Source organism: Taeniopygia guttata, chromosome 1A, assembly GCF_048771995.1.
Source record: "Taeniopygia guttata chromosome 1A, bTaeGut7.mat, whole genome shotgun sequence".
In the NCBI taxonomy this organism is placed as follows: domain Eukaryota; kingdom Metazoa; phylum Chordata; class Aves; order Passeriformes; family Estrildidae; genus Taeniopygia; species Taeniopygia guttata.
In genome coordinates, this window is record NC_133025.1 from 11,861,231 (window position 1) to 11,886,409 (window position 25,179).

A 25,179-nucleotide genomic window follows, 5' to 3' on the forward strand; every position below is an offset into this window, starting at 1 on the left:
CTAAAAAGGTTATAATGTAAAGCCATGAGAATACTACAACCTGGTTTCAACTGCTTTCCAAGATAGAACTGTTTACCATTATGTTAGATCCTCCATATTGCACTTTCACAATCACAGGTGTCTTTTCACTAAGATTCCCGGGCATGTAGAGTAAGAAAAGACATAGAACAGTAAAGACTATGGCCCAAACTACTAACTTTATTGCAACACTTGTATCATACAGACTCTCTGAAAGCATTAAACTTGTTCAGGCACAGCTAGAAAACAACTTTAATGTGAAGGAAAAAAAACCTTCACTTTCTAAGTTCAACACCAAAATACAAATTAACATTTTCATCAAATTGCTGACATTATTTGATACTTTAAGTTTAAATGAGCCCAATAAACAGCTTAGTCACATTAGGCATCCACTGTTGACAAAAAGCTGTTTCTGCCATGACACAACAAACCAAGGAGGCATCCCTGTAATGCAGATACAGTACTAAACTTACCAGGACTCATCCTTCCTCCACTTAAACCCAGGGGAGTTCTGCCACTGCTACAAAGAATAGGATGAAAGCCTTAAAGCAATGCTCCAAAAGAACGATTATTTTTAATGTGCATTACACATAAACCATTAAACCTACATCTCCTTTTTGAAAGGGAACATCAAATACTAAGCAATGTACTCACTGTTCTTTTTAAGTACTTTATCTATGCATCACTGTTCTCAAAATAGCACTTCAGAATTGCAAATTGTATACAAGCAAATGAGAAACTTGTCACTCCCAGGTTCATACCTTTCAGTGGAGGTTTTATCATGTTCCTTCCAGCCACCCTTAAGAAAATCTGCAGCAGTCAAAACCAAAGGAAAAAAGTCAAGTTAAATTAAGAAAACCCCAGACACTGCTAACTTAAGGACGATATCCAGCAACCAGCATGAAAAGTACTCTTCCTGCCATGCCTGCTGAGCCCCCCCAGGTTGTCTTGCAACCCAAGGTCATAACAGTTTGTAAATAAAAAGGAATTAACATATTTGCTTTCCCCAAGGAAGACCAAAACTCTGCTAGAACTGGATACCAGCATTCCTAGGATGCTGCTCGTGAGAGTTAATTTTCAAACTCTGCCCTTCACTCCATCTCAAAAAAAGCCCAAACCCCACAAAAAAACCTGAAACCCCAAATTGCAATCACCCCCAGGCAACTGATTAAAAAAAAATTAACATGCCTAGATGCCTATTCTGGGAGATTTTTGTTTGTCTCCTTCGTCAGGCCAACAGCAGCGACAATAAGACATGAATCAGACCCTATGCTGCTGTGTATCAAACCCTGCTCTTGAACAGGGATGTACCAAACATGTCTTACATGATGACAGACACAAACATCTGGCAGCATGTCCATGCCTGCCTGTGCCTCCAGTAAGATGTCAAATGATGAAAAGCTGATACCTTCTCAGGCCTCAGTATTCTGCCCACAAACCACTGCATCTGATCCTATTCCTGCTGCTGCATATTTCCTTAAAAGCTCATGCCCTTTATCACTCACCAGCCAAGCAGGAAGATATCACAGACAGCACAGAGCATGTAGTGACAACTAGCTTTCAAAAATCTGACTGGAAGCAGACTCAACCTAGCCATCCTCACTTCCACAGCAAAGCCACCAATATCTGAAGCAAAGAAGTGCCACACAAAATAACTGTCACCCAAGAAATACTTGTTTTGTCAGTGAACTACACAACTGTCCGAAATAGCAACAAAATGTTGACCATCAGGATTTCTGAGATTTATTTCAGGTTCTGGTAAAAGAAAATTGTGCACAGTTGTTGCAACTGCTGCAGACGTTTCTGGAATCTCTGCATTAAGATCTGTGCATCTTTTGTAAATTTGTTACATAACTGGTTCATGGCTCCATTTGAAATAATCTGACACAATCTCATAGATACCCTATCCACAAAAACAGGGGGGGAAGGACTCTGAACTGAGAAGTCCAAGATTCTACACCTCCCAGAATTTGCTTTTGAGCCTGCTGTAGTATTTATCAATTAGCAGAAAGCTTCAAATATTTAAACACATCACACTGGTCAATAATTAGAAAACTCCAAGCCCTTAAAGGGAACTATACTCAAGTGAATTTTGCTTCTTATCTACTATAAGGGGTGTCTGTTTCAAAAATCTCACCAAATACAGTAATTGCTGTAACCACATTGGATCTAAAAGCCATTTCTGAAAATGCTGTATCTTTAAAAAAAAAACTAAATAAAAACCAGCACATGGTCGATCTCAAGTTCTTTCTATTCCTGTTTTTTGTACTGAATAGTACATGCACACACGTACATAGCCCATTAAACATTTGCAACCTTATACTGAGAAATCCCTGAAACCTTGCATGTACACATCTGCTCTTACAACTGTAACAACTTTATTAAGGAACAGAATGTATATAAACATCAAGTTTTAAATATATATATATATATAGCTGCCTTAACAAATATTTGAAAAAAAACTCCAAACAAACAAATATAGTCACCGCCTTTAAATAAAATGTCATGCTGCTTTCTTCTTTATTGAGATTCTTAATGCAATAATAAATATTGCTCACTGGAAACACTGACTTGTGTTTAGGAAGACATGATTATCTGTCACAAGGCACTGCACAGCAGAGTTGTGGCTTCTTGATGACTACAGTCAGGAAGCTGAAAACCACTCCTAAATCACCAAGTTTGCATCACGTTCTATAAATAGTTATCCAGCAAGTTTTGAAGCAGCTGAGGCATGAAGTGGCTGAGCTGTTGGAAAAAGCTGCTGTCTCGTGTAACAGCCACTGCTCTGTAGGAACAGAGTCAAAAATGCTGAGCATGAATTTTTAAATTCTTTAAAAAATTTTTTTTTAAGTGTCTGGAGTGATCCAAGCAAGGAATTGCAGAGTAACAAGCCTTACATGTGTATCTGGCAAGGTCCTCAAAACAAATCATTAAAAATGGAACACCATTATACCCGAAAGACTATCTGATAGGGTCTAATCAGCAGTTTCTACACAGGAAGATCATGTCTCGGTCTATCAGTATTTCTGGACACGTCAAACTAACTGATAGACAAGAACAAGTGATAGAACATATGTGGACTTTCAAAGAACCTTTGGAAAGATGTCAAAGACTTCCAATTAGTCTGTTATCTATGAAAACCAAACACTGCCACAGATTAAAACCAGCCAAAACACTGAACAAAATCTGGAATCAACATTCTTCTCTGCAATCAGCTAACTGGATCATGAAGATTAACAGCAGCATTCCAGTCTGCACAGAGCAGGCTACTGATCACCTGATATCAATGCCCAGAAGCTCCTTGGATCACAGACCACTGGCCTGCAGCTCCTCCACTCAGTGCCAGCCCAAGGCAAAGTGCACACAAACCCCCATTCTCCTTCACGCGGAACCACCCTAATCCTGAAACCAAACAGACTAAATTTTCCTAGTCTGGTCTCTCCATGTTCCACTAGTGTCGGAATCTGTGGTATTGATGATTCTGAAATTGTAAAAAGTCTCTGTCTTTCTGCCCCGTTGCCAAAGAAGAAGCCATAATTCGTCTGTGCTGGTTTCAAGGTTGTTTATTCTTGCTTATCTCTAAAATGTTCTGCTGCCCTGCCGCAGGTCTGTCCTGCAGGGCAGCGTGTGGGGCTCTGCCCTCAGTGGGATGTTACAAACATTATATACCAGAAAATACCTGTGCTATATTTACAATACTGTACCAATATCTATCATCTATGTTGAACAGTGTGTCCCCAGCCTAAACCAACAGAAAAATGCCAACACTCCAGTGAAACATGGAGGGCATGAAGAAGGAGAAAAAGGACAAAACACACCCAATTTCCTCCATCTTGTCCCCTTTGAACCCCTAATCTAGAATCTTTAATATTTTACTTTTGCACCCATGCCACACTTAATTATTACTCATATCAAACACTCACAGCTTGTAATTCGTCCTGTATGATTGAAAATTCTTTTCCATGGACAGAGATCACAGACAGTGTCTCTGGGGGCTCTGTACAGGGGGGTTCCTGAGCCCCTGCCAGGGTCCCAGGCCTTCCAGGGCAGCCAGAGGGAAGCTCTGGATTCCCACACACCAGCTTTCACACACCTGAGCACACAGTAGGGACAGAGGCAGACATTCAGGGCCTCGTGCCGCATACATGTGCTTGATGACTAGCTTGTTAAAGGATGAGAGCATCCAGAAATGGCAAATTCCAGGTAAGTATTCCAACCATCAGACTTTTACTAGAGAGACGAACACAGACACCATGTCATTGCTCATCAGGCCCTGACAGGTAAGGGTAGAGATGCCCCACATTCCTGCTGGCTCCCAGAGCCCTAAAGAGGGAACTTCAAGCAGATGCAATCTCTTCCTAAAGACACATCCACACAACTGATGGCAAAGGTCAGGATGGCCCTGTAAGGCTCCACAAGGGTTTTAACCACTCCAAACAAGTATCACCACAGGACACTGTCCTTAGTCACCAGCTTCCAGCCCTGGAGCCCATCACAGAGGAGACAGCTCCCAGGCTCTGGCTGTCCCTGCTGAGCCCACGAGCTCTGACCACAGCCAGCTTGAACACTCTGCATCTCTCCCCATAAGGCTTCTCAAGCACCATTAACACAGTAATGTCAACTAATTAGGGCTATTTCTCCTCTCCTCCTCCTATTTGGACCAGTAGACTAGAGTTTTTATGAAGTACTACCTAAATTAAGTTCTGAAATAGAGTGAACTGAACCCTGTCCTATTATTCCAAATTTTAAGCTTCTGTAAAAATTCCAGCAGTGCTCACTATATTTATCTTTTATACTACAAAGAAGAACCTGAAGCAGTAACATTTCTAGATGGCAATCTTAAACTAGCAAAGCTTAAGAATATGCATAAATTTTAAAAATGAAAAGGCAAAATAAATGGAATTCAGTATCAACCATGTCAATGTTATCTGTAAGGGAAGGCAGGGGGAGCAAACTATGAACACCACTCAAGGCCTTAAGAAATGATATCTCAAATCCCGAAAGGAACTTTGGTGGCTCAGGGACCTCTGCCATCTAATATAATACAGTTAGAAGAGCAGGGAGATCTGAATAAAAGGGGAACAACAAGGAAAACACTGCAGTACAGCTCTGTTCATCAGCTGTGCAATCTGATTTGAAGTACACCTACTTTATTGGGAGAAGAATATTAAAATATAGAGGGAGCGGCTCTGAGGAGGCCTATGAATTACCAACAACTTGAAAGACTCTCCTATTGAAACAGGAAACTATGAACAGAAAAATAAGGCATTATAATAAATTAAATGAGATTTCAAGAGAAAAACATAAAATAAAGTCAAGAAAACAACATCTTCCCAGTAATACAAGCAACTTTATTTATTACTAAGCTGAGAGGATAGCAAAGCCAAATTTTTAATAGAGAAATATTATATTATAACACATAAGTAGACTGTTAAACTCACTGTCATAGGAAGTCACTGCAGCCAAGATTTAACTCCCATTCAAAAAGAAAGCTGCTTTTAAACACACAATAACAACAATAATAAAGGAAAAAAATAAACACACAGCTGAGGGAATCTCAAGCTTCATAACCCAGGATGCAAGAAAGCATCCAAAGAGATCACTGGGCTGTGTTTGGCCATCCAAACACTCCCTGAACCCGACCGCACAACAGTCAGAAGCCAACACCAAGGAGAGCATGAGCCACACACAGAACAAACTGTCCCCTGGACACATCAACACGAAGCGTGTTTAGCTGCCAAGCCAGCATCTGCCAACCACCTAAACCCCAAAAGCATCTGGCGCTGGCCAACTTCCAAAATGCAAGGCTTGCACGATTTCACGTTTGATGTGATATTGCTTTAATTTCTTTTCCCACTCTGCAGTTGTATTTTATTTTTTAAGAACAGAACCACAAATTATTTGCAAATAGGAGTCCAATGCTTGGACCTATTCAAGAAAGCCATCTAAGCTCTTTGGAGAACATCTACCAAGACCACCTCAAATGAGCAAAGAATTGAATACTGAATATTACATGTATTCCCAGCAGAAACAAATTTGGAAAAATTCCCATTCACATGCATAAATTTAGAAATAAGAGAATAGTTCTAGGAACCTCCTGATACCCTCCCCTTCAATTAAAAAAAAAAAAAAATACCCAGCACAAACACAAGCTGTATTTCTAAATTTCCTGACATCACAATAGCAATCTCTCTATATGTACCATGTGTTTGCTCTAAATTTGAAGCTGCTCTGAGATGGGGCTGGACCAGACTGATGACCTCCAATGACCCTTTGCTAAATTATTCTATGATGACAAGTAAAGTATACCCCAACATTACACAGCAATACATTATCGCTCTAATTGGTATTAACTCTTTTTTCACCTATGGCAATTTATAAAGCACTTTGGGTCCTCCTGAAAAATTCGAATATAATTTCTTCAAAGAGGTAACCATTTCCTCCTCTGCACCCATCAAGAAGGACCTTTATAAAAAACAGCACAGTACACTCCAGGGAGAAAACATGACATTAAAAGCTTTCAAAGTCTTACTTTTCACACCACCACTTATTTTTCAGTAAGTGGTGGTCCATTCTCCTCAAACAGGAAGATGCAGCTGTATCTCTGACAAGTACCCCATGAGTTTTGTTTTGTTTACTTCATAAAACAAAAAAACATTAGAGAAAAAACAGGCCTACCTTGCTCTGTGGGCAGAAGCAATTATGTCTGCCTGCTTTTACCATTGTCCCCACCCATAATATTTTTCCTGCCCCCCACCCATCATAACAACCATCCCAAGTGCTTGGCTGGAGTCAAAGTAGGCTAGTGCTGATGGCTCAGAGCTTAGCACATAGACTGCCCCGCAGCTGCTCACTTCTTGGAGAAGGGAGGTACTCAATTATGACTGACTTTTTTGGGTAGGAATATTAATTTGGGACACTACCTATCAAAAGTTTTATAAAACTTTGTCACAGTGTAGGTAGTTAATGTCTTACAGTTGCCATTAACTTCAGTTTCATTATCTGAGTAAGAAGTGACTCAAATGGGAGAAGACAGACAAAGAAAGCAATTGTACAAGCTTTGTGCCCTTAATAAGTCTTGCTAAAAATCCACATAAACTGTCCGATGATGAATCTATAAGCAACATTGTTTATGAGAAAAATAACTTCCTCACAAAGGAAAACCCAAACCCCAATCTTTGACTGGTATCATTCTCACTCACAGGGGGACTGAGAAAAAACAAAAAATTTCTTAAACAGTATTTCTACTAGAAATAAGATAGATATATAGACAAAGCCAAGGAAGACAGTATATGTAACTTTTAAGAATTAGGAAAGAAATAAAGTCCACTGCTTTCCAGTGACCCCTGCCAGCTGTGACAGGAACAACATTGTTCAAGTCCAGCAGCGCTTCACCCCTCACTGCGTGGTCAACTGCCTCAAAGAAAGTTGACTGGAATTCTTTAACACACCTATGACCCCCCTCTAAAACACACCAATACTGTTTCCTATTTCAAAACCTACAGGACTTTGATTTCTCCCAGAATTCACACCAATGCCCGGCAGCTATGGATACAGCTGGGATCAACTTTTTGAGACAAGCTGTGCTAACTCTCCTTTGGGAGAAATCCAGTACTACCAGAATACTTGAAATTCTCCATGGACTTCCCAACAGTTACCGTCAACTTATTTGTATGTCACATTCCGCACAACACAGGAGGAAAAATTATAGTGCAAACATTGAATTAAACCAACTAGGTTTCTGAATTCTTTTTCTGGTGACTCAGGCTCATGCTTTATCCTTTGTAATATTTATATCCAGAATAAAAACATACATTGGCAGTAAAACATAGCAACAGAACATTTAACTGTACAAACATTCCACTTCAAACATGGATTGGGATCTAAAATACACAAGTTCCAAGCACTGCTCTCAACCTTCACCTTCAGAAATGAAAGTTGCTTGTAAATACTGTACAATGGAGTCCATCAAGGTGATGTGCATACATACATTCATAAACAACTTACTGGAACAGAAATAAGACTTCTGAGAAAAGGATTATCCTTCCCAGGGAGCTACAAGCAAAGAGGCAAACCAAAGAAGATCACCAGTACTTCAGAGCTACAAAAATAGACAAATACATACAGCTATTTATAACAGAGATTTTTGCACAAAACACTTTTAGCCTCTTAACCTCAGGAAAACAAAGTCTGATGCCAAGCACTAATGTATGTAACAGAAATACATCCTTCTGCTGCTTACTGACCACTCCAAGTGCAGCTGAAGATGCACTTCTCCCTGATAAAACAGACACCACCATCTGTTTAACACCATCAACAGGAAGATATAAGCAGACAAATTACTGATGACACACCATCCCTAGTCTCACTCCTATTAGAGAACTCGTGTCTCCAAACTATATGACAAGCTGTATTTTCTGTAGGAACACGTCATCACAAAGAATTTCAGAACGTTAATTAAAGTACTTTCAACAAGTCAGGTTTTCCAATTAATTACTTTTTCCAGTTAATTATATGACAGATGGGTAAGACACTGGCAAATTTGGAGCAAAATGCAAGACTTGGCAGCATTACTTTTCAAGTGACCAGTAACATGTAAAAGCAGTCAAAGGCAAAATACCAGGCACAGAGCTTGACACTATGGACTCAAAGTTTCACTGAATCTGATACAGCTGAGAAACACACACTCAGAGGCTATGGTATGAGAAACAGAATTAAAATTAACAAACACGTGCACAGTTCTAGTACCGTGGGGTAAATTTTCCTCAGTTCCTTTGTTTCTCACAGAAACGACAGCAAATAAAACACTAAGAAAATGAATGTGACAGCATAAATTTTGAGTGATGAGAAGTTCCCTAACATTTTGATTCTCAAACGAAAAACCAAGGATAAGCTGGAGTAAGGTTGCCACTATTTTAGGGTGGAAAAGAGGTGGGGAAAAAAGGGTAAAGGAAACATAAATGCACGGAACACACGAGAACACATGAGACGAGGTCAGAGACGAACATGAAGATGCTGAAATTCAGGACCTCTGAAGGGAAGCAGAAGCGACGTTCTATCACCTGACACAGGCACTGAAGCAGCTCACGGCACGTTCAAGCAGCTCAGCGGGGAGAAGGCGTCTCACAGCACAGCCGGGGCGGGCAGGCAGAGCCCCGAGCACGGCAAGGGCCCCGGACCGCTCCTGCACCTCTGCCGCCCGCACCGACGCCGGCGGCGGAGGACACGGCAGCCCCGACGCCGACGGCTCCGGGACGGCGCGGCCAGACCCGCTGCGGGTCGGCGGCGCTGCGGGCAGGGGTCGCTCCGAGCCGGGCTCAGACCCCCGCCCCAGCGGCGCCAGCACAGCGCCGGCTCCCGCCGGAGGGAACCGCGGCGCCGCGGAGGCCGCGGCCGCCCGCCCTTGCCCCGGCCGGGCTCCCCGGGGGGAGGTGGGGGACGGCAGCCGCCCCGCTCCCGCCGCCCGGCCAGAGGAGCCGGGGCGGCCCCGCCGGCGATGTGCGCCCTGCGCCTCCGCCGCGCCGTCCGCTAGAACCGAGAGAGCACCGCAGCCTCGCCCCGGCCGGGTCCCCGCGCCCCGGCCGGCCCCTTCCCCAGCCCCGCGGGGAACGCGGTGCCCCGGCGGGCCGGAGCCCCCCCCCCGGGTGCCGGAGCCCCCCACCAGGTGCCGGCTCCCCCCCACGGGTGTCGGAGCCCCCCCCCGGGTGCCGGAGCCCCCCACCGCCGCCATCTCACCGTTCGCGGGTGCCGCGGGGCAGCGCGCGCCGCACGCAACGGCGGCGGGAGCGCGAGGCGGCGGCGGCGGCGGGAAGGCGCGCGCGAGGCAACAGCTGGCGGGGGAAGCGGGAAGGGGGGAGCGGCGCGCGCGCCCGGGCGGCAGCGGCGGCAGCAACAGCGCGCCACCCGCGCGCGCCGCCGGGCCGGGGCGGGGCCAGCGGCGGCTCCTCCGCCTTCGGGGGCGGGGCCGAGGCGCGACGGGCGGCCAATGAGAGCGCGAGGGAGGCGGGGCTGCGCTTGACGGACAGGCGGCGGGGTGGAGGCGGGGCCGCTGTGACAGACAGCCCTGTGCACCAATCGGAGGCGGGGGCGGGGCTCTGGGCTGACGGGCCGCCGGCCGGGATGGGCGGCCCGAGCTCGAGGGGCGTCACCGACGGATGGGAAAGGGGGCGGGGTTAACTTGAGCGACGTTGGCGTGGCCCAATGACAATGGAGAGCGGCAGGACGCGCGTCCCCGCTGGCCAATAGCAGCGCGGGGCGGGTGAGGGCCGGGCGGTTCCCTGAGGCGGAGCGGGCGGGGCGGGCCCCGCGCCCCCTCAGCCGAGCGCGGGCCCCGCGGACCGGGGGATGCGCCGCGATCTCCGGTAGGTGACGGGAGCGACCGGGGCGTCCGCCTCAGGGACCCCCGGCAGGGCCGGGGAAGCGCGGCCTGGCGGGACAAGGCCGAGGGAGGGGCCGAGTTTGTGAATACAAAGCTGTGTTTAAATGGGGTTTTAAACTGGGCCTACCGCAGTTTTTCTTTCGAAGTGTTAAATTACGATTCCATACGATCAGAATAAGCTCTAAAATGATATTTAATCGAACTGGGGTTCTGTTTAATATCGTTTCACCATAATACGAATTTCAGGACTTTTTCTAGGCGATGCTCAAGGCTTAAATCTAAATGTATAGGTTCGTGTTATTACTACTGAGTTGAGTGTCGTGCGTAAGTTGCCCTCTTTATTTTTTTCTCCTAAACAGGACAGAATTAACTATCATAATATCCTCGTTATGCAGATCATCCCACCAAGGTCAGTGATGCTCCTTGGATAGTTTCTCCTCACTGAAAATCTTCTCTCTCTAAATATGTAGGTCCTTTAATAGGAGTCAAGAGTTTTTTTATTTTCACACTCTGACATCCCATCAGTGTTCTCACTGAAGAGCCAGGTCAGACCTGTAGCACAGCTGCATCCTTCTCCCAGTGTCACTCTTCTTGTTGGGATAGCTGGGCTCTAGCAAAGAATTTGCCCGTGATCTTTCTTTCATCATGAGATAATCAAATGCACCATGTAATCAAACCCTTTGTTGTTATGTCAGCGCTATATCCAGCTCTCAGCCTTTAAAATCTGGTAGCTTTCTTTACTTGGACTCCAAGATTTCAAAAGTACACTTGGATTTTCTTGAGTTTTCATCTCAAAATGCCTCTAAAACTGGAGCCTTGCAGTCCTGCCCAGTCTGGCAGTAACTTCTGTTAGGTCAGAGAAAGACTGTGTAACATTTTCCCATTTCCTGTATCTGTCTGCTTTTTCCAGTTGTTGCAAAGCGGTTCTTAGCAAACTGAAAGTATTTACAAGTGAACAACCTTAAAATTGAGTAACCCCGTGTTAATACATCTTCAGTAGCTTTGTGTTTCCTCTGGAGACAGGTGATAGCACCTTCTTTGAGTATCTGATAACCTGATACTTCTAAGAGTGTTGAGTTTCTTTTCTCCTTTCAGACCCAGGTTTCCAGTCTGTTTCTGCTTGGTTTCTGCTTTCTCCAGTTTGCTAATATGAGTGTCTCCTTCTTGTAGTGTTTGCAGCATTGATTTCCAGAACTGTTTTTGAAAAACATTCTCATGAAAAGAATGTTGAAACTTTATTTCAGATCATGATTCCTCACTTTAGCCACAGACTTGCACTTGAGAATATTGGGAGTGTTTTCAAAATACTGTAAATGCTTTAGACCAGACATAGTAATTGTTCTGTTATCCCCGCACAGCTGTTTTAGGTTTGTTTCTGTAACAAGAGCTAAACAATCCTATCTAAACCTCCTCCAATTTTTTTGTCCCCTTAACTCTTGAGTGCTGCTTCTGAGCTTCCCCTCTTCCCCAACAAAGAGAAGGGTAGGGGGTCTTGGTTCCACCCTGTCAGGAACTGTCTTTAACCAGACCTTTGGTGATCTGAGCAGAACTGAGACTGTGAAAAGCAAAACTACAAAATCCTACTTTAAACTTACTTTTTTTTTTTTTTTTCCTAGTTCAGCTCAGGGAACTGGCTACTTTGGACACAAGTGTCAGCCCCAAAACAAAGAGGGGATGCACTGACTGCAACACAAATTTAGAGTATTTTAGGCAAAACTGTATCTTCTTGCAAGAAATCTTACTGCTATCCACTAAATCAAATCCATTCAAACTTCAAACTCAGACTGAATAAAATAGTAGATCTGTTTGTTGAACTGTGTATCAGAAGACACAGATTTAAACTGTAGGATGATTTTATTGATGTACAAAATTGTTATCCCCTCACTGTAAGGCAGCAGCTCATCTCATAACCAGTTGAGACAGAAACTTTTATTTCCCTCCTTCTAGCAGCAAATTATATCTGATCACAGAATTTGTCCAACTTCCTAATCTGGCAAAAAACTATCCCAGTTAAAAAAAAAAAGGTGGCAGTAGATTTCTGTTTGTTGGGTGAGTTGAGCAGCTATGATGAGGTGATGTTGTGTGCCTTGGTAATAACACACAGGAAGCAGCAGCAGCTTCTGGGCACTGGGGGCACAGAGGGGAAGCAGCTCTTGTCCTTCCCGCAGCATCTGCTGAGGATTCAATGCTTCAGAACACAACATCACACTTTCAGTAATTCAAATATTTTTGTACTCTGGAACAAATCAAAGCTTATTTTCTTATTTCAGGTGAAAGACTATTTGTGTTCTAAAGGGAATTAGTAAAAATTCAAAATTCAAAATTTTAAGATAATAAAATACCTACTTCAGCACCATTTCACAGGTAAAAATTATTCATTTTTGCAGCATGAAATTTAGAGGAAGATCACAGTCCTTCACAGTTCTGTTTCTTACACTTGTAGTGAAAGGCTTTTGGCAGATGCAGTGGTAAAAACTATCCAGTTAAGGTTTTAAAAACTTCACTTTCATGACTGTGGCAGACGCATTTGTCTTGTTTTTCTTTCGTCATGACTACAGAGAAATTTAAATATCCTACCCAGCCAATAAACCTGTCAGTCAGTGTCTGAAATACTTAAGATACCTGCCAAAAAGCAAACGTTATCTGTAGCTTTTAGTAATTTCAAGGTTGCTGGCTGACAGAAAGCTGGGCAGTGCTCACTGGCTCAGTTTGAGCTCAGATCACTTCAGCTGCAGCTCTGCAAACTGCAGGATTCTTCCAAGGGTTTCATGCTCCCTCGTGCTGCTTCATGTTTTACTGTGGCTATTTTGGTACAGAGAGAGAACTGTTACGTTTTGTTTTCAAGCATTAGCTGTGAGTGCCTCATTTACTGGTGGAAAATGGATCTAAATACATTCTTAGCATTCAAAACTCCCTAAATGAGTCTGACAGCTTGTTTAGGATTAAAGTACAGTTTGTTTCACAGAACCAATTCAGATTAAGGCAGTTACACAGCTGCTTAAGGCACTCCAAGGAAATAGTGGACTGGAACACTGTTCAGCTGGGCATGGTAATTATGAAAGGGCTAGGAAGCAGCATGTGGGTGAGGTTAGGAGTGGGAAAGCAAGAAAAAGGAGTTGGTCTCCTTTGTGGAATATGCCTCATGGTGGTGTAGTGCCATCTTTTGATGCCTTCCCTCCCCCTTTTTGTTTTGTTAGGTTGCTGCTGACAGCAAAGGCCTTCCTCTCAAAGCTGTTTAAATGAGAATGTCCCTGGCGCAAAGAGTGCTGCTGACATGGCTTTTTACCTTACTCTTCCTGATCATGCTGGTGCTGAAGTTGGATGAGAAAGCACCGTGGAACTGGTTCCTCATTTTTATTCCAGTGTGGATATTTGACACAATTCTTCTAGTTATGTTAATTGTAAAAATGGCTGGACGCTGCAAGTCTGGCTTTGACCCTCGCAATGGCTCCCAGAACATGAAGAAGAAGGTGTGGTACCTCATTGCAATGCTGCTGAAATTGGCCTTCTGCCTCGCCCTGTGTGCCAAGCTGCAGCGCTTCACCACCATGAAACTGGCCTACGTCTTCATCCCACTCTGGGCCTTGCTGATCGGGGGCATGGTTGAACTTGGATACAATATCTTCTATGTACGAAGAGACTAGGCTATGCCAGCTGGTTCCCAGTGCCAAGATTGGCACCAAATTACTAGATTATTATCATTTTGCCACAGATTTGATCTTCAAACTAGAAAGCCAAATGAGTCAAGCTGGAGACTTAAGCTAAAGCAGACTGAAAGTAGACATGTTTCATTTTTTTATTTTAAAACTCACATATGCTCTTGTAAATAAAAGTATTTGTTCAACATAACTGTTCTAATATGATTACTGTTGCTTGTTACATGGAATAAGATATGGGTTCTTCACGTGCAGGTAGAAGACCTTGTCAAAGAAACCACAAATGTTCTACACAGAGTATCCAGCACATTGAGTAATCCTGGGAAAGAGGACTAACATTTTCTGCTACTTACACTGTAAGTCAACAAATAACCAGTTAACAGTAATTTCCATAAGGAGCTAAATTTGCTTTAAAAATCAGTAACAATTGACAGCAGCCAAATAAGAGCAAGAAAAGGAATAAAGTAATACACCTTCCTTTTTTTGGACAGCAAGATTCCTTTGCCATTGTAAAAATAAGCAGTTTTCTAAGCTGCTGAAACAGCCCATAACCAATATGTTAACCTTAGGGAATACAGTTGGTAGCTGAGCTGTACCAGCAGTCCTGAGATACAGAAGAGGGAGAAAATGGTGATTCTTTTCCAAGTGAGAAATCAGCAGTGTTACAAGAGACTGAAAATACACTGTGAGTTCAGTACTGCAGTTGTACCTGCCCAAAGTGGTACTTGAACAAGACAGTTTTTAATACCCGAGGATATGAAATTTCTGGGGGTGAAGCCTTGGCTTCATGGAGCACTGACAAACTCAAATATGATGAAATGACCTTTTTCAGGTAACAAGTGAATAGGACTTCAGTGAAGAGCTGGAACTACAAGTGTATTTTGTGGACTGAAGTGCTCTTTCAGGAGATACAGTAACACCAAATTCAAGTGTAGTAGTTTTCTGGGACATTATTAACATGCATACTGAAAGTACTGATCCATTTACACTTCCTAGAGACAGAAGAATGTTAAGTGAATGAAAAACAGTCTAGGGTAACAGGACATACCTAGACAAGTGTTTCACTAATAAAATTTTATGTATGTACATTCAACTATACTTGTCTGTGGAAGTGTTTGCATTTACTCATTTGCTGTTTCATCACACAGACATGGATAAAATACAGAGGAACCATATTGTGGGAGACTGCTGAAAGAGTTTTATCTAAGAAAACATGTTCCATTCTAAGGCAATGAATCCCAATTCAGAATATCAGGTAACAAATGATTTATAAAATGTATTTAAGTCATATTTATTTCAGAGTGGTTGACTGTCCTACCTTGCTAAAGGAGAAACCAGGAAAAGACAGACAAAAGAATTCTAAACCACAGTGGTTGTTAAAAAAATGTAAAATATTTAGTTCCTGTGGACAGCTTTGAGTGATTTTTCAAGTAAAATTGGCACTTGTGATTAGGATGAGCTGTGAGGAGGGGTACATTAATCTCAGAACATGCTCTTAGACCTGCTGGCTACAGGAGCTGCGAGAGTGAGCACACACAGGTGCCACAGGTACACGTGTGTGAGGTGGAGAGAACAGGCTTCATCTGCACATCCCACATGGTTCTGTTCTGCAAATGGGAACCTGGGCCATGATGCCCCTGCCTGGAATGGAATGCATGGCAGGCAATCTAGACCTTGTGCATTTGTTATGGCTACTTTCAAAATTTATGAAGAGTATCTAAAGCCCTACCTCCAATTCAGGTAAACTTTGTAGCAAACATTCAAGCACCTCAGACAAGATGATCTTATCTCCACACACACACACACACACTTACCTGTGGTAGGTATGGGACCAAGCATAAAATAACACCCATACTCCTTTCCTATCTGATGATTCTAGAAGAATAAAATTCCAAACCCCCTTCCAGAGGATGCCACAACAGCCCCATGCTGCTCAGGAGAGCAGAGCAGTTTTTCTCAGCTGAGCTGACGATGGTAATTGATTGTTATGACATAAAACAAAAGATGGAAGAATAAGAACTGGCTTCATTGGAATTTGGTATATTATTAGCAAGATAGGCTGTGAATGGTGACTGCCCTCTTAATAAACCCCTTCTCTTCCACAGATGTAACAATTATCTGAAAGTTTGGCATCTCTAATTAACTAGAATCACACACAGTCCTTACAAATCTACTTTTAATTGTTGCCTCTAATTCAATAGAAAAATACAGCAATTTCAGTTTTGGTTTTGGGGTTGGCTTTTTTTTTTTTTTTAAAGGTTTACAAACTTTGAAATAAATGATTCGCAAAGCTGAAGCAGATGCTTCTTGCTGATGTCATGCCAAGCTCCTTGTCTTTACAGGGAAACTTGGACAAAAGCATGTCCCTTTTGAGAATTTTGTATCTCATTTAACTGACCTGAACAGTGCTGAGATCTTTGTGCACACATCTCTGCCTTATCAGAACTTCACTCAGAAGGATCTGTGATACAAAGTACACTATAGCCCACTGTGACCTTTCCAGAAACAGCTGCAGGAATGACTTACATCTGTTCATAATTATGCTGTTCTCAATGGTGCTGATCATAGCTTGGAAGTGGAACCAATGCTCCTCACACATTTTCCTAAATTTACCAACTGATCTTCAGTAACAGGATAAAACGAGTGAAAAGCGAATTTGCTGAAGGTGGCAGGGAAAAGGAGAGCTCCATGCTGAGATGGCTCACACTGATTTGTGATAAAAAAGGCACAAGGATGTTGTCTCAGTTCCCTGCAGCAGCTGAAGGGTGCAAGGGAGAGAACTTGGCCTTTGGGAGTTTTGTTTGAAACTGCAATTCAAAAGCTTGTTGAACCAAATGGAAGTATTTCCCTGTACTGATGATATATATTGGACATGGAAAGATATGTTCCACATAACTTCTCTCTTTCCATCATTTACACAAGTTTGAACACTTCAGCACACACTGCAGGCAAGTATCTGCTTTGTCTGATTACAGAAAATCATTAACACAAATGTGAAAAGTCATGAAATTGAAATTTTCAATTGCCAGTTCATACTGATTTTCTTGATTTGTCACCATTGTAGAACAGTATCCAGTTTTGTGTTCTTTTTATACTTGAAAAATGCAGTTATGTGACCATGTGCATCCCCACCTGTAACAAAGTTTAACCTGAATGCTCTGAGAATGTGTGCAGACACAAACAAAATGCACTGCCAGGCACAAAGGGCAATATCAAAGCCTGAGCTAGCACAGGACAGAGGTACACAACCATTTGAGAGATATATTATCAGTATTATTTTCTGACACATCTGCATCATAGTACAGAAGCAAAATATTTGCCTAACCTAATGAAAATATTCTTATTTCCACAGTGTAAAAAGTTGGGTGACACAAAGTGGAATTGAAAGTGAAAATTATGAGACTCCCAGAAACTCAGAATTTTAACATCAAGTGTTCCCTATTTTAACATCAATATAATTTTGGGAAAAAAATAACATGGCTTTTCAGTAATAAAGCTCCTGGATAACTGCATCCTCAGAAATAAGTTGTTTGAATTTACTAGCATGGAAAACATACCACTATCATGTAACACATTATGCTTTTTAATTAGGATTCCAGTAAAAACAACTATGCTGAGTTGTGAAAAGAACATTTGCACCTTTTCACTGTAACTCTATTGGTTTTTAAGGTTTTTATGGAGTTCATCTCCCATATGAGCCTTGTAGACCTGAATGGGTCTGGGTATCAACTTGCTGCTGAAAAGCATCTGGCTTTGAGAACTAAGGCAACTTAAGGAATCTCTGCAGCTGAACCACTGGAGTACTGTTCAATATAAATTCTGCATTTTCTCCTCCGACTTGTAACTGAAGTGGGATAAAGAATAGGAAAATTTGCAACTCAATGACACCATTCCCTCTGATCTGCCTTTCCTAACGAAACCAACATCCCAAGCAGACAAATATAAGAAAAGTCTCCCTACAGTGCAGAACAGCCTAAGAGCAAGAAACAGGAAAACAATGAGAATGTGAGCTTAGTTAATCTGCCTTAATTTTTTATCTCAGTGTTCCTTCTGAAGTTCATGAAAAAATCACCTCTTAAAGATGTTTGATAATCTAAAAATTCCATTTCTGTGATTATCTAGAACTCTCAATTGCTTCAGTTCACATTGGCAAGTACCTGAGTGTTACTCTTGCATGCTAAGAATAAAGATTTAGCAGTCTTGACTTATGTTACATAGTCTCCCACACACAGGTCTAATTCTCAAAATTTTCATCTCCAGACACCAGGAACAGCTTTCTCTTCTAACTGCCCCACTTTGTCTCAACACAACCAGATGGAAAAGCTCCCATAAAAAGCACGGTCCTTAGAACACAGGCCTGAGCTGCACCCGACATGATACCATCATTCCAGTGGATGGCAAATTAAATGATAAAACATAGTATCAAAATAGCTATTGAAAAATCAAACTTGATAAAAATAGAAGTTTAAACTGCTGTTTTAATCAACGTTTTATCAGGTAACTGTACACCAAATATTAAAGGACTCTTTAGGACTAACGCCCTCATCAGTAGGCTCACCTATCAGCATGACCAGAACAAGAGAAGATCAATGTTTAGCTGGCACCCAAGTACAGCACGGCTTCAAAGCAGAGATCATATCAGCATCAAAGCACAGAGAAAAACAGTGGTTAGAATATAATACACTAAATTTCTAACGTCAGTATCCCTGATGATTCTAACAGAAACAGCAAACTAAATATTGTGAAGTCAATCACTGCTTCTGAACAGAACACAAAATAACTCGCATTTTTAAGAAAAATGAAATGAGTGACTGATGAGAATCAATTCCCCGAATATTCCCACATATGCTGCAAATTCAGTGGGATCTGCACAAAATATCAGTACCATCTACACAATTTTAAAGTGCATTTCATCTGTTTAAGAAAGTAATAAAATATCAGCTGAACACAGTGACTCAATCAAATCAAACATTCTTGACAGTCATTGATAGCAAAGCACAAAGCAGTGAAAACTTGTCCTTTCCATTTCCAGCTTGGATACATCCTGGTAAGGTACAGGTGCTGAGCTGCCTAAACACAAGGCTCTCTACATACCTGACTGCTACAAGAAAATAAATAAAATTACACTTGAGAAGCTTGAGGAGTTCTTTGATCTCTTGATCAGAATCAGTACAGCTTTCAGCCTAGCAGGGTCACGTGGCAGTGTACTATCTCACAACAGTTCATTCTGCCAATGAACAAGGAAAAATCATGGATTTATTTTGGTCAATTCAGCATCTTATTCACATGCAGATATTAAAAAACAGTCATTTTGATAAATGAATACCAGTCTTATATTTCTTGGAAGACTTACTCAATTTTCCAAATCTGTAATGTTCGGATTGCCTTCACAGCATTCTACTATTTCAGATTTCCATTTCCTACATCTTTTGCAATTCCAAGTTATTTACTGTGCACATGGTATATCCACTTAAAAATCAACTTTATTTATCACCATGGACTTCTTTCACAGATGAAGAATTAAATCATCACCCTCTGAAATAATACTTTATTTCTAATACTAGAGAGAGTTAATATTTCAGTTAAAGTAGTATTGAAATATTCGCTATAGTAACAAGGAAGAGAAAATCTGCATGCCAGCAGTACCTGTAATGAAAATGTTCTTTCAGAGTCAATTTTCAGGCATTTGGAGGGCTGGGGGTGACACATCACTGAGTAACACTTGTATGTAACACATGAAGTCAGTTGCTAGTGAAATGCAAAAGATCCAGTAACGTTAAACAAAAAAAAAAAAAAAAAAAAAAAAAAAAAAAAAAAGTAGCTACCCCCTTGAAAGCTTTTTTAGCAACTGTAATAATGCAATTCTTTGCTACCCAAAAATATGTACCAGGATCTAGGAAAGCATCGAATTTTCTGCACATCATGTTATTAACTGGTACACCACTGCACGTACAGGGAGATAGGAACAGCACCAATGGCGTCAGGCAGCTCTCCCCAGTCTGCACAAGAACAAGGGCCAAGAGAGACAACTAAAACACTGGAGATTTCAGCCAAAATAACAAAGATTTATATATCACCAAAATCCAGAGAAGGGGGAAAAGCAATAAGCAAGGACTAATTTCAGTACAGCAGAACACATGAAAGATTTATTGCTGAAGCAAAAGTCTGAAAATGAAGTTGTATGCAGCAGGAATAAAGGCTATAGCATTGGACTGAAGCAAAGCCTTTGTCAGATTAATGACCAGTTTGGGAGGCGAAATTCTCAGAAAAAGTACTCTCCTCTCAAAGGACAACCTCATTAAAATGAACATACCATAGGGAGAGGACACTTCTTTTAAATCTTTTCTTTAAAAAGCAAGTAAAAAGTAAACAGTAATGCAGCCAGTCAGCCCAGACTGCAGACATCCATAAATGCAAAGAGAGGTCTGGTAGCCATTGAAAATCCCAATATGGTATAAATTCTGTCTGCAAGGAATTATGCCTAAAGTGAGAATCTAGTCTGTCTCAAAAGAACAAAAGAATACATTAAAACTGCAAAAAAGCTGCCACTTCAAAAAATCTCTTAAAATTCTGAAAGTTGTAAGGAAAAAATGAGTTTAATATGTGGGCACTTCAGAAGCAAAATCTCAGGACCAAGATACCTGAGCAAAAGTTCAAGACCACATCAGCCAAGAGTACTGAGCAGGTCTCCAAAAGGAAATGAAGTTCTACTACTAAGTGTAAAGTTGTATTTGCTCATAATTTTCAAAGATTTATTATTTATGTCTGGACAAGGCCTATGCTGCAGAAAGTTGGCAGCTGTTCTGGGGGATGTGTGTCCACACCTCACTAAAATCTGACAGGTTACCAAAGATGACTTGTACCCAAACAAATGGTCAGCATATGCAAAACCAGCACACTGGTAAGATTGTTATTCTGAGTCAACTAAATGGTTTTGGGAATTTTTTTTGTGTGGTTTTTGTTTTTGAAAGCAGTATCTGGCAAGGCTGGTTTGGCTAAAGCTGGAGCCTCATCTATCCCACCTGCAGAGCTGCGTGCTTGGTGCAAGCTACAGCCTGCAGCTCTGCTCTGTTGCTGCTCTCCCATGGGCAGCAGAGAGAACAGGAATGGCCAAGTAACTGTATATGGATGTTCATAAAGCCAGAGATTACAGGTGGAAGCATTATTTTCAGAAAATCCAGAAAACAATAAAGGGAGCTGAGACTACATTCCTGCTATAAGGAAGGATCAAATTCTTATGTGAACAAATTAATTTTTTCAGATCAGAATCTGCTAAAGCAATAACTTACCACATCACCCATGAATCATTTGCTCACAGCAAAGGGGAAAGAAAGATCCCTGAGGCTGGAAAACTGGTAGTAATCTCTTAGCCAGCATTAAAGAAAACAGTAGTAAGACTTAAGGACGTATTAGCCACATCCAAGAGACTCACATTTCTATTGCTTCTCTAACACATATTTATGGCTATGTAGGAGCAATGTTTAGCAATTCAAATATTAATTAATAATTTCTTGACAGATCTATTTTGGATTAAACCAATCAGGGCACTTATCTAATAAATATCTGATTTTAGTGCCACATGTGAGTATGCAGTAACATTTTAAATTTTAACAACCTATAAGGAAAAAAGCATTTACAACAGAAGGACCTCAGGTAGTTGAACTGGACATTGCCTGAAAAATCACATTTTTCTATTGCTACAAATGAAGCTGAAGTGACCATTAATTGCAAAGTTTATAAACTGGGTGCTTAAGGATGTACAACTTACAAAAACGCAACACAGAAAATTCCCAACAAAAATCAGAGATAAAGGGCTTTGGAAATAATAAGCCTTGGATCTGAAGTTTTACATATTTAGGTGAAGGACAGTCTGTAGGGCAGTTCACTGCTGTGTGCAGCTATCCAAGAGAGACGCATCATCCAGCAGTGTTTGAACTACACAGGAGTACAATACACAGAGAATAAATAGGTTAAATGGCAGAGTTACCAGATCAGATGCTGGCTAGCCTTGAAATTCTCTTCCCTCAGAACACAACCTAAAAGAATCCAAGTGTTCCACAGATGGGGAAAGAGAACAGTTAACTTGGGCACTGCTATTATTTTCTCAATGAAACATCTCTCGCTTCCTAACTGCGACTCGTGAGGAACCTTCCCACTACACATCCTGGCAACACAGCCTCTTTATTGCCTGGCACTATCAGCACAGGGGGCAATTCAAAGCCAGGTATGTCTCTGTGAATTACAGGCCACTGCCAATTGAGGCCTGTTTAGCTTGGTAAGTAACAACTTAAATATTCTTTTAATTGCAGTCAGATAACAGATTTAAGGGAGTGGTTGCTTTTTCGGCTTGTTTTGTGAGTTTGTTGGTTTTTTGGTTGAGTTTTGTTTTTTTTTTTTAATGTGAAGTGGAACTCACTTTTTACGTGAACTGTGCCCTGAGCTGGGTCAAGAGGCAAGCCCAGGAGAAAGTTTGCTCCCTTGCACAAATCATCTGGAGAGATGCAAGCAGGTACTGGTAGTGTTCCTGGAGCCCACTGCATGTCCAACTGCTCTCCAAACAGACAGTTTGTCTCCCTATTCCACATGAGTATCTGACAGCAGGAGTTTGGGGAGTGCCTGGAACAAGCCCCCATAAGGAATCATGTGAAGGGAGGACTGATTCTGCCTTCTGACTAATCTGCATTTACAAACATGCCTCAGCTCTACCTCAGTTTGCTACAGCTCCTCACCCTCACGGCAGAAGGACATCCTATGCATTAGTGGCAGGTAGAAACATAATCACTAAGAGAGGCAGTTGAACTGAATTATTTTTTGCAGACCCAAAAATAAAACCAATCTGTTATTATGAACCTTTATTAAGCGGCTCACATTTCAGTATAAATCACACTAAAAAGATTCTTAAAAAAGATATTTACACTACAGTGCTGACACATTTAAAATGAAAAAATTGGTATAAATAAGCTCTATGGAAAAGCCTGGAATTGTCAAAAAGAATTCTGGCTCATCTTACAAAAAATATATATGTTAAATGTCAGCTCTACTCTAAAACCTACAACTCAAAATTATTTAAAGACTTCTTTATGTTAAACCTGCAGTGTTTACAGTGCATCTGGCCCTAAGTGCTTTGATACTTCACAGTTATGGACAGGCACTGAGGAATGTTACAAAGCTACATAACTATTTTCTGTAACAGATGCGAAGGCAAGTCACAAACTTGCCTCACAATTTATGATCTTTACATTATTACATCATTAACTTTAAAAAGGAATTTAAAACCATATATACAAATTCAGCACAAAAAATCATCCTCTCTTTGTCCATGCAATTTTGGATATGATGAGCTAGGTTGTCTTGTATCATCTGGATGTACGTGACCTCCAGAGCACAACTTGCCTTGCAAGTCCTTGTTGCAGGTTTCAAATTTAGAATCCATTTCCAACTTTAGTGATGTCAACTCAGCGTGACCCAGCCTAGCCTGAACATTCTGTCCCCCGACGTCATTAGGTGTCACTGTCTTTTCAACAAGATCAACATTCATGGGTTCTTCTTTTACTCGGAGAGATGCAAGAGGTTCATGTTTTATCGGCAAAAATTCCTGCTGCAGGTACTTGGTCTGCAGAGCATCTGGGAATTTGGTGTCTTCGGCGGTATCTTTGCTCACAGTACAAATTCTGTCCGTCTGAAGTCCAACAACCGAAGACTTGGGGTCTGCAGAGGTCCCTGCTTCAACAGTATTTGTGTTTTGAGAGAGTTCTTCCTCTGAATGATAGAGCTTGAGCCGGATGTGCCAAGCCAAACTACACACAGCTGAAACTGTTTTGAACTGGTGCACAACATTCCTCGGGATGAAATAAATGTCATTATCAAATAACTGGATTCTGGCATATCGAATGCCTTCCCTTCGCAGCTGATTAAGTTTTGCATCATCAACCCACTGGACACACTGTAGGGAAAAGGTGGTGAAAGGTGAAAACTCTGACTTAGTACTCAGAGGACACTGCCCATCAATTCTTAGTGTGCTTACCTGCGAGAGTGGAGGTTCATGCAAATCTAGCTGCATTCGCTGAACTACCTCCAAGAAGTCCTCAGCATGAAAACAAATTACATCTTTGGTTATACGAGGCTGCTCAGACCTACAGAAGAGTAAGAAGTGCACAGTCAGAGGCTGATACTACCATGCTGCAGAAAATAACAAAGTCTGCAAGCAAGGATAAAGCAAATTTTTTAAGTTAAAAAACACAACTCTACCATAACCAACAATAAGAAAAGAAGTTGATCAGAACAGTTAGTTCTAAAACACAACCTAATTAAACTGATTAAACAAATTAACTACAATTTCTTTATAAGAGGAAGTAAAGGCAGCAATAAAAGGCCAACAGAACACACTGGTTTTCATTTCTATTTTTAAGTGGCCTCTTGGCTGCCTAGATGCTGTAGCTGTCTCAGATACACTTGGCTTACTCTGTCGGCACTCCAACAGGGTGCACCCATCAGGTACCTGAGCATGTATCAGTCTGACTGGGAGCACCATGGCAATCACTGCTTGGCACCTCAGCCTCAAACACCTTGCTCAGGGTTAGGAGTAAAAGCTGAGCCTACATTAAGCTGCCACAATGTCAGTAATCAGACAATACTAGCATCCTCCACAAAACATCCCTTTAAAAATACATCCCTATTTATGCTCACTAGAGAGAGCTACACAGGAGCAAAGTTTGAATTACGCTTTGTCTCCATATTCAAATTGTTAGGAGAAACATCTCTAGTTCCAAAGCATCTCTCCCAAAGAAATACATACCATTAATACAGCTCCTCTGGAGATATAATCTAGAATCAGTTCACAAAAGGCAAAATCATCTACAACCCTTGTAACTTCCTGATCTAAAGGCCAGACTCTGTTTCTCAGTGAAAACATGTTAAAAAAAAAAAAAAGGCTCAATTTGTTTAAGAGGGATGTTTGCATTTTAGAAGGATTTTTTTTTTATTTAAATATGATTATACGAAGATTTCATTTACAAAGGATAAAGCTCACCTTGGAGTAGTTTTGCAAGGACAGTTTCTCAGCCATAAAGAAGCTGGTTAGAGATTTCTGTCCTTCCCCCTCTGGAGTGCCCCGGGCTGATGGGAATG

At 41.6% G+C, this 25,179-nt stretch overlaps 3 protein-coding genes across 10 annotated transcripts in view; 1 reads left to right on the forward strand and 2 right to left on the reverse strand.

Annotated features, from left to right (window-relative positions):
• Positions 1 to 9,896, reverse strand: part of PHTF2 (putative homeodomain transcription factor 2) — a 64,265-nt gene extending 54,369 nt beyond the window's left edge. For 3 of the 6 annotated variants that reach the window (XM_030291505.4, XM_030291515.4, XM_030291476.4), the window contains exon 1: positions 9,754 to 9,896. The gene's annotated coding sequence lies outside the window, so the exon portion shown is untranslated. Of the gene's footprint in view, positions 1 to 491; positions 678 to 779; positions 829 to 9,047; positions 9,067 to 9,753 lie in introns of those variants that run through there. The other 3 variants (XM_072919324.1, XM_030291494.4, XM_072919333.1) reach the window with 3 other exon arrangements.
• A 332-nt stretch (positions 9,897 to 10,228) lies between these two features.
• On the forward strand, positions 10,229 to 14,245 carry TMEM60 (transmembrane protein 60). Of its 2 annotated transcripts, XM_030291578.4 has the most exons (3): positions 10,279 to 10,379; positions 10,756 to 10,805; positions 13,594 to 14,245. In XM_030291578.4, exon 3 carries the CDS (start codon positions 13,636 to 13,638, stop codon positions 14,038 to 14,040), a length of 405 nt encoding a protein of 134 aa, XP_030147438.4. In that variant the 5' UTR covers positions 10,279 to 10,379; positions 10,756 to 10,805; positions 13,594 to 13,635; the 3' UTR covers positions 14,041 to 14,245. The 2 variants fall into 2 exon arrangements, with proteins under 2 accessions (XP_030147429.4, XP_030147438.4); XM_030291569.4 differs by lacking the exon at positions 10,756 to 10,805 and having other exon boundaries at positions 10,229 to 10,379.
• An 8,644-nt stretch (positions 14,246 to 22,889) lies between these two features.
• The window catches only part of RSBN1L (round spermatid basic protein 1 like), a 41,787-nt gene continuing 39,497 nt past the window's right edge, over positions 22,890 to 25,179 (reverse strand). For both annotated transcript variants that reach the window (XM_030291557.4, XM_030291548.4), the window contains 2 exons: positions 24,077 to 24,185; positions 22,890 to 23,995 (listed from right to left, as the gene is read on the reverse strand). In XM_030291557.4, coding sequence (XP_030147417.4) covers positions 23,342 to 23,995; positions 24,077 to 24,185 — 763 coding nt within the window. In that variant the 3' untranslated portion in view covers positions 22,890 to 23,341. The remainder of the gene's footprint in view (positions 23,996 to 24,076; positions 24,186 to 25,179) is intronic.

Bases quoted from the DNA above. Each gene is read 5' to 3' on its own strand.
- TMEM60 (XM_030291569.4), top strand. From the start codon at position 13,636: ATGAGAATGTCCCTGGCGCAAAGAGTGCTGCTGACATGGCTTTTTACC.